The sequence below is a fragment of the Leopardus geoffroyi genome, chromosome B3 (assembly GCF_018350155.1).
Source record: "Leopardus geoffroyi isolate Oge1 chromosome B3, O.geoffroyi_Oge1_pat1.0, whole genome shotgun sequence".
Classification (NCBI taxonomy): Eukaryota; Metazoa; Chordata; class Mammalia; order Carnivora; family Felidae; genus Leopardus; species Leopardus geoffroyi.
The window spans coordinates 46,271,163-46,280,148 of NC_059337.1; the positions used below are offsets into that span (position 1 = coordinate 46,271,163).

An 8,986-nucleotide genomic window follows, 5' to 3' on the forward strand; every position below is an offset into this window, starting at 1 on the left:
AGGATCTATACCATTACAAGAATATACATATATATATATTTAAAAAGTGGAATCATATAGGTACTTTGCTGTACTTTATTGTGCTCAAGGGCTTTTTTTGTTTTTGTTTTTTTTCTCTTTCCCACTTAATGGTCTTGGAGATCCTTGGTAGGAAGCTTTTGAAAAAGGGTTTTACATAGAGGAATGGCATAGTCAATTCCATATTTTAGGTAGTTGTAACACTGATGACCCTGTGGAAGATGTTTTTTTAAGTTTATTTATTTATTTTGAAAGAGAGCATGTGCAAGTGGGGGAGGGGTAGAAAGAGACAGAGAGAGAATCCCAAGCAGGTTCTGCACTGCAGCACAGAGCGTGATGCAGGGCTCGAATCCACAAACTGAGATCATGACCTGAGCCAAAATCAAGAGTCAGATACAACCACCTGAGCCACCCAAGTGTCCCTGGAAAATGGTTTTGAGCAGGGAAGACTGGAAGGAAGGAATGGTGTTAGAGAATATAATGAACATTAGGAATGGATGTGCATCTCCTGTAATTAGCCCATCAGCCTGAAAGTAGTAGGAAACCATTGATCCTTTCTGCTTATGGGCTGGATCACATTAGGGGTGGTACTTCTTCCCCAGAGGGAATTTGAGAATGTACCGTATTTGTCAGAGTAACTGAAGGGCTCTACCAGCATTTGATGGATGAGGTTCAGAGATGCTAAACTTCCTGTATTGCTCACAGGGGTTGTGTACCACAATGGCAGCATGTCTAAACTGGGTAAGAAGCACACATCTGCATCCTCACTCATCACTGGTGTACTCATTTAAGATGCAGTTTCCTGGGCCTTTCACCAGAACACCAGAATTGGAATTTGTAGGGTTGTGGCCTGAGAACCTGTGTTTTAATAAGCATATCAGATAATTCTTAGATCTACTCAGTGATAGGAACCATCCCTTTACCATATGTGTGCTGATTATTTGAGCAGCATTTCCCAGTCATAGGACTCTCTCTTTCTGTAGCCAGTCATAGACTCTCAGCTTCTCCCAAAATTCTTAGGCTGGTAGTTGGTCTAGAGACTTAGAACTAAAGAGTTAGTGTTAGATGGTATCCATTTTAGATAAAGGCTCCAAACTAATGTCCTGTATATGGGTGTAGAACAGGGGTTGACAGACCATGGCCTATGGGTCAGATCCAGCCTGCTCCCAGTTTTTGTAAATAATGGCTTACTGGAATATGGCCACACTAATTTGTTTGCATGTTATCTATGGCTGCTTTTGTACTAGAATGAAGAAATGAGTAGTTTGACAGAGACAAGCCTAAAATATGTATTGTTTGGCCCTTTACAGAAAAAGTGTGAGACCAGTGGTTCTCAGTCTTCCCTGCATAATGAAATACCGCATAATAAAATTACTGATGTCATAGTCCCACCCCCACGCTATTTGGGTCTGGGATTTGCTCTAGGTATCTTGAGTTTTAAAAGCTTTGCAAATGATTCTAACATGCCAAGCCAAGGTTGAGAACTACTGGTATAGAGCAGGAAGAACACTTGAGTAGTACAAACTGGTGATTTTAGTTCTTTATGTATTTTACTAGGTCAGAGTGTCAGAAATGCAGACAGTGGAGGGAGAAGAAGGTCCTATTTCATTAAGTGGCATATTTAAAAGGGTTCCGGGTGCTAGAAACAGGACAGAAGCTGTGCATATAGACTATGGAAAATTCATGCAGCAAGAGAAAGGAAATACTATCCTAAAAACTCACAAGTAGAGCAAGGCTCTGGAAGTTATTTTCTATAGAAACCAAAAGAAAATTTTAAAAGATTCTCTAGCAGTCTCGGTAGGATACAAAAAGTGAACTCTGAAAAGTAGATTGTAAACTTGTGGTTTCCAACTGAGATTCTGTAAACATGTCTTGTAAGGTCTGTGTATTGTTTTTAGAAATTTTGAGTGAGTTGACAGCACTTAAAAATAGATTCCACATAAAAATTGAGATTTGTAGCTTCTGTTGAAAAAATCAGATCTTTCAGCAGTGAGGCTGAATTGCATTACCTCTGTCTTTTTGAACAGTATATTCCTAAAGCCATTAGGTGAGGACAAGTAAGGTGGGCATCCACGCCAAGTGGGGGGAGCTATAGTGGCACACAACAGGGTGTTAGAGCCTGAGCAAAGTAGGGAGGGTGCGGAATGGGGAAGAAGACCGATATGAGGTGTTAAAGCCCAAGCAGGTGAGAAGGGCACCTTGTGGAGGGGCAGCTGGCTTGGGATATCTGAGTATAAGTGTTGTGTGAGAAGTGTGTCTACATAGGAGGGGCAGTTCTGCCAGGGCTCCTTGGAGAAACGGCTGATTCGAGGGCTGGGGCAGGGAAAGAATAAGATAAACCTAGAATTAATTGTGCCAGAAAGTAAAGTTGCTCAAAGACTGGTAGGGACATGTTCAAAAGACACACTGTGATAGTAATGGATTATAAACCCATTGAATACAATAGGAAACCATGAGGCAATACTGAGTGAAATGAGCAAGTTGAAAGTTTGATGAAGAAGGGGATATTTATGTAGCTCCAAGTTATGTCCCTACAGAAGACTCACTGACTACAAAAAAGAAGAGTGTCTCTATGGTGAAGTTTGGCAGGTATCACCTTTTAGTCTAGTGATCAGGTTAACATACCAGTCACGAGATCAAAAACCTGTGTCACCTGATGGAATGCGATGTGAACAACACAGCATCACTTCTGTGATATTCTTACTAAAGATGTATGACCTGAATCTAATCATAGGGACACATCTAAGAAACCAAAACTGAGGGACATAGAATACAAAGTAACTGGCCTGTAATCTTCAAAAGTGTCAAGGTTATATAAACCAAGGAAAGACTGTACAACTTTTCCAGATTTTAGGAAACTAAAGAAATACAGCACCTAAAGCAACACGTAATTCTGAATTGGATAGTATTAGGACAAATGGCAAAACTGGAGGGGGTCTGAGGATTAAATGGTAGTAATGTATCAGTGCTAATTTACTGATCTTGATGATTGTGTTGTGGTTATCTAGAAAACCCCTTATGGTGTAAAATTACATGCTAAGATGTTTAGGTATAACAGAGCATCATGCTAGCAATTTACTCTCAGATGGTTCCAGATTTTAAAAAGTTTGTTGTACTAGCAACTTTTCTATAGTTTGAGATTCTTTCAAAATAAAACCAACTTAAATTTGTATGTGAAAGCCTTTATGCACACATGAAAAAAGTGGCTTGGGGTATTTCCCACAACATGTATTTTTATTTCAGTTTTTATTACTTTAATTATGTTGTCACTGCTGGATAAAAAAACAGTATAGAAGTAGTAGGCTGTTATAAGACTTCATATCATAGAAAATCTTAAATGGGGGTTTCTTGGGCTATAATTAGCAATAACTATATATGTAATACATCAGTCTATGTTAAACCAATGTGAAGGTTATAAAGTTGTAACTGTTTTGTATGATGCTTATTATTACTTACTGTCTTAAAACCAAATCTGAGTATTTTGAATTGCAAAATAGACTTAGAATTTATTAAGAATAGAAACAGTAATTTTTCTGTAAATAAGATTATACTAGTAATTTTTGAAGTTTTTTGGTTGGCTAATTGATTATATGATTTAAGCTAGAAGTGAAAGTTTTACTTCCTTCTTAGACTGGGTAAACTTTGCTTGTAGAATGTGTGTATCCTTCCATTTTTCATATTAAAAAAGACAACCTTTAAATAAATTATTATAAATGATAGATGTTATGATTCAAATATATAGTATTTATATATTATAATATATAAAATACAGTGAAAGCTAAGATTTATGATAAAATAATTTCATAGCAGTAGTCTGGGGCTTAAATTTCAAATGAAATAGAATAACAGGAAAAGGGGGGAGGCTCAAAAGAGAGAGAATTTAGTATTTGACGATTAGAAAAAAGCATAGGTTCAAGATTATTTTAAAAATTTATCTAGAAGTACAATTTAAAGTAACTAATATACCCTCTAAGCCCCTGGAGAATCTAAAGGCAAACAGACATAGTTTATGTGAGAGAGAGAGAGAGAGAGAAAGAGAGAGAGAAATAAATAAATAAAATATTCAAACCATAAAATACTTAATAACATGGGAAAATACAGTGTAAACTATATGCAGGATGGACCTTAGTTTTGCATGTGAGTTTATCTGTGTGTATGACCACCATAGCTATATCTAGAAAAGAAAGTGAAAGAAAAATAAGATTGAGTGGTTTCATCTAGGGTGTGAAATTATGGGCGTTTTTTGTCTTTTTCCTTAATATTTCTGTGACATTAAAAAAAATCTGTATGTGCTTATATATGGTATCTGTACAACTCCCAATGAGCAAGTGTTCTGAACAAATGTTCTTCAAAAATTAAAATGTAATATATATATTTTATGTAATATAAAATATCCTAAAATATTTTATAGCTTTTTCAGTAGAGAAATCTGTTTCTTTCTAGGTTTATTGGTGGGCTGTATTACTTATGGGAATTGCCCTGATCATGCTAATGGCTGGATTTATTAAGATATGCAGTGTTCATACTCCAAGTAGTAATCCAAAGCTGCCTCCTCCTAAACCTCTTCCAGGTAAGACAGTCTGAGCAAGACTGTGTTTTTTTAACTCAGAACTGTTCAGCGGGCAGAATTGAATTCTAAATGAGTCTTTAGTAACTAATTTTATAGTACTTTCTCCTTGAAAATGAGATCACTGGATGAATTATTTAGTTGAGTTTTGAGTGTGTTCTTTGTGAATCCATTCTAACTTATGGCTGCCAATTTAATGCTAATCTGTCTTGAGTCACTAAAAATATTTAGACCTAGAAAAATTTATTTTTTGCCTGATACTTGTTTTCTTACTTTTCATATTCTAAAATCTTCCCTTTTTTTTTTTTTTGTCTTTATTATGATCAACTACTTTTAAATGATTGGTTTTTCTATTCTAATAGCTGTACTTCTTCTATTGTTTCTAATGTTTATGCTCTTGAAATATTTCCTGGCACATAAACTCATTTTCCCTAGGGGTGATGCTTATGGGGAAATACAGATGACAGTCTGTGGGAGGGTCTTACGGTAGAGGCTTCAGTCACCAAGTAACCATAGTTACTCTCCATCTCTGAAAATAACTCCTGAGGTTTGGTCTCTACCCTTTACCTCTTATGGAGACACAGCTTCGGAGAGGAGGCTTTCTTTAGATTAGCTCCAGGGATTTGGAGAAGAAAAGAGTACGAGGCAACTGCTCCAGGTTATTTAGTCCCCATCTGTTTCTCCCTCACCTTCCCCAAGGTGTTTGTGGCTTCTGTGCTGCCCTCAGAACGCCTGGACCAGAACTCTTCACTCTAGGAGTAGGGCATACATCATCCCATGACAGTGGCAGAGGAGAACAAGAGCTAACTGGCAGCTGTCCCTGTCCTACCTTGCACAGACTTCTCATGAAGCCTCTTGCCTCAGGCCACATCTACTACCCTACATAAAGTGTTTAAAACTAGGGGTTCCTTACAGTTTTCTCTATTTTCCCTCAGTTGCTCCCCTGAATTTACCTATCGTGGGGCAAGAGAGCTCAGTAGTCTCAGTACTGCTTGAGACAGTATCTTGGTGGCAATCAGGAAATTGGATTTTGATGTTACTGCTTTTTGTAAATTGACAGTGTCAGCGCTCTATAACTTATATTAATTTCTTAGGGATTCCTAAGGGCCACATGACCCTCTTTAGATATGTTACCAATTATGGTCTCATGCAACGTAGCACTTTTTTTATTTGATTTCACCTTAAGCAAATTTCACCTTTAAAAACTTAAACCAACAACCCTATCATTTATTGAACCCTCACAAAAAAACACCTTTACTGAATTGTGATATAATCTTCACAGATTATATATATAGACTATATGAGTTCATTATTATCCCTGTTTTACAGACAAGGCATCTGAGTTTCAGAGAGGTTAAGTCATTTGCTCAAAGGCACTCAGTAATTTATTCCTCATGGATTCTGTCCTCAGAATTCATGTTCATCTAACAGTTGTGTCTGTTGAACACTTGAAATGTGGCTAGTTTAAATTGAGATGTGTTATAAATATAAAATACATACCAGACTTGGAAGGCTTTGCATATAAAAAAGAATGACATAGTTCATTAATACTTTTTTGTATTGATACACCTTGAAATGATAATATTTTGGCTATATTGAATTAAGTGATACAAAAAAATTATGAACATTATTTTGCTGTCTTTTTGCCTTTTTTCATTACGGCTACCAGAAATTTTTAAATTACACTTACAATGCTGATCTAGAACCTTTCTTATTGAAGTGTTACCTTTGTTTTTTAAGATTAAAAAGCACACAGTAAATCCATTTTACCTTTGTGATTCACAGGCACTTTAAAGAGGAGGAGACCTCCACAGCCCATTCAGCAGCCCCAGCGTCAGAGGCCCCGGGAGAGTTATCAAATGGGACACATGAGACGTTAACTGCAGCTTTTGCCTTGGTTCTTCCTAGTGCCTACAATGGGAAAACTTCACTCCAAAGAGACACCTATTAAATCATCATCCCCAAACTAAACCCTCACAAATACAGTCGAAGAAAAAATGGCAAGAGATCATGTCCTCAGACCAGGTGGAATTACATAAGTTTTAAAGCCTGAAAATTCCAATTTGGGGGTGGGGGGATGGAAAAGGAACCCAATTTTCTTATGGACAGCTATTTTTAACGTAATGGCACAAAGTCTTAGAATATTATTATGTGCCCCGTGTTCCCTGTTCTTCGTTGCTGCATTTTCTTCACTTGCAGGCAAACTTGGCTCTCGATAAACTTTTATCACAAATTGAAATATATATATATTTTTTTCAACTGCCAATCAAGGCTAAGGAGGCTCGACCACCTCAACATTGGAGACATCACTTGCCAATGTACATACCTTGTTATATGCAGACATGTATTTCTTACGTACACTGTACTTCTGTGTGCAATTGTAAACAGAAATTGCAATATGGATGTTTCTTTGTATTATAAAATTTTTCCGCTCTTAATGAAAAATTACTGTTTAATTGACATACTCAGGATAACAGAGAATGGTGGTATTCAGTGGTCCAGGATTCTGTAATGCTTTACACAGGCAGTTTTGAAGTGAGAATCCATTTACCTTTTTATAAGGATGGAGTTGGTTCTGATATTCATCTTGTCTTCATCAAATGGCTGCTAAGAGCACATGAATGGCTATGCTGAGGAACACAGTTACGTGTGCAAACTGGACATACGCAGCATACTACTTCAGAGTTAGTTCTTACGCAAATGTCTGATTTCTGCTTACTTATTTTAAACTTTCTAATTCAATTCCAGTTTTGAATCGATAGGTGAAATTTTATTCATGCTTTGGTAGAAATTACGTCAATGAAATGACTTCTTTTTGTTTGTAGCCTGTTATTTGTGCTTTCCATATATCTAAAGTATGCTAATTATGTTTTTGGTTTTCTCCGACCTGGAAAAGAAAAGCTGGGTCTTTTATTTTATCAAAATACCGGAACGATTTTTTCAGCATATTATCACTGATCATTGGTAACCACTAAAGAAGGGTGATTTGCTCAACTAGTAGTTAAAATTGTAGATAGGCCTTCTGACATTTTTTTTCCCTAAAATATTTTAACAATGAAGGTGAAACAGCACAATGTCCCGTTCCAAATTTATTTTTTAAACAGATGTAAATAATTGGCTTTTTAAAGAAAGCAAAAGCATTTAATGTATTAACAGGCGTATTGCTATGCAGAAATGGAAGGGGGCATTACAAAAAAATTTTAAGCTTGTGACGTATTTATTGCTTCTGTTTTCCAACTACATCACTTAAATTAGAAGTAAACAGCTATGATTTTTCTGGCTTCACATAGGAGGCAAATTTAGGGAACAGTGAAAAGATTTGTGTTTTGGCTTTTTTTTTTCCTTTTTGTTTCTTAAGAGTATAAGGTTTACACAATCATTCTCATAATGTGACGCAAGCCAGCAAGGCCAAAAATGCTAGAGAAAATAATGGGATCTCTTCCTTGTAAACTTGTACAGTATGTGGTGACTTTTTTCAAAATACAGCTTTTTGTACATGATTTAGAGACAAATTTTGTACATGAAACCCCAGATAGACTATAAATAATTCTAAACAAACAAGTAGGTAGATATGTATGTAATTGCTTTTAAATCATTTAAATGCCTTTGTTTTTGGACTGTGCAAAGGTTGGAAGTGGGTTTGCATTTCTAAAATGGTGACTTTTATTCTGCAAGAGTTCTTAGTAACTTCTTGAGTGTGGTAGACTTTGGAACATGTACATTTTTTGCCTGTAATGTTATCCTGTGGTAGGGTTTTGGCAGGTACACACTGCCCTATTTTATTTTGAGTCTAAGTTAAATGTTTTCTGACAAGAGATACGTGCACTGAACTCTTTCCACTGCAAATCAAGATGTGGTAAAACAAAAGGATCAAGACAAATGAGATCTAATACTACTGTCAGTTTAATGTCCACTGTGTTTTATACAGTATCTTTTTGTTCACTTTGGAAATTTTTACTAAAAATTGCAAAAAATAAAGTATTGTGCAAAGATGTAAGGTTTTTTGAAACTTGAAATGCATTAATAAATAGACTTGATGAAATCAACTCAAAGGTTCCATACTCTTTGAACTCTGAGAACTATCAAAAGAAGCTTCCCACAAAGCAGCTTTTCCTTACTAACTGAAAGCAAAGCAGTTTTTATTAAGCAGAAAGACGATTGTCTCTTTTCCTGCACATACAGATATTATTATTCCTAGTTAGGAGTCCATGAAAAAAATTTATGATTAGATCTCTCTGTATCTACACACAATGATCATTTTAAAAAAACACTTAACTGCTTTATGTTATTTCTAAATAATATTCAAAATGTTTAAAAGTCTTTGTCTTGGTAGAAAAGCAGAGTCATTTTGGAAACCATGGTCTTACATGTATTTCGCAAAGGTTTGAATACTAAGTACCT

At 35.9% G+C, this 8,986-nt stretch overlaps 1 protein-coding gene across 2 annotated transcripts in view; it reads left to right on the top strand.

The window, feature by feature from the left end:
- ADAM10 (ADAM metallopeptidase domain 10) overlaps positions 1-8,631 on the top strand; it is a 141,474-nt gene extending 132,843 nt beyond the window's left edge. For both annotated transcript variants that reach the window (XM_045449599.1, XM_045449600.1), the window contains exons 15-16: positions 4,462-4,588; positions 6,371-8,631. In XM_045449599.1, coding sequence (XP_045305555.1) covers positions 4,462-4,588; positions 6,371-6,465 — 222 coding nt within the window. In that variant the 3' untranslated portion in view covers positions 6,466-8,631. The remainder of the gene's footprint in view (positions 1-4,461; positions 4,589-6,370) is intronic.
- The last annotated feature ends 355 nt before the right edge of the window (positions 8,632-8,986 follow it).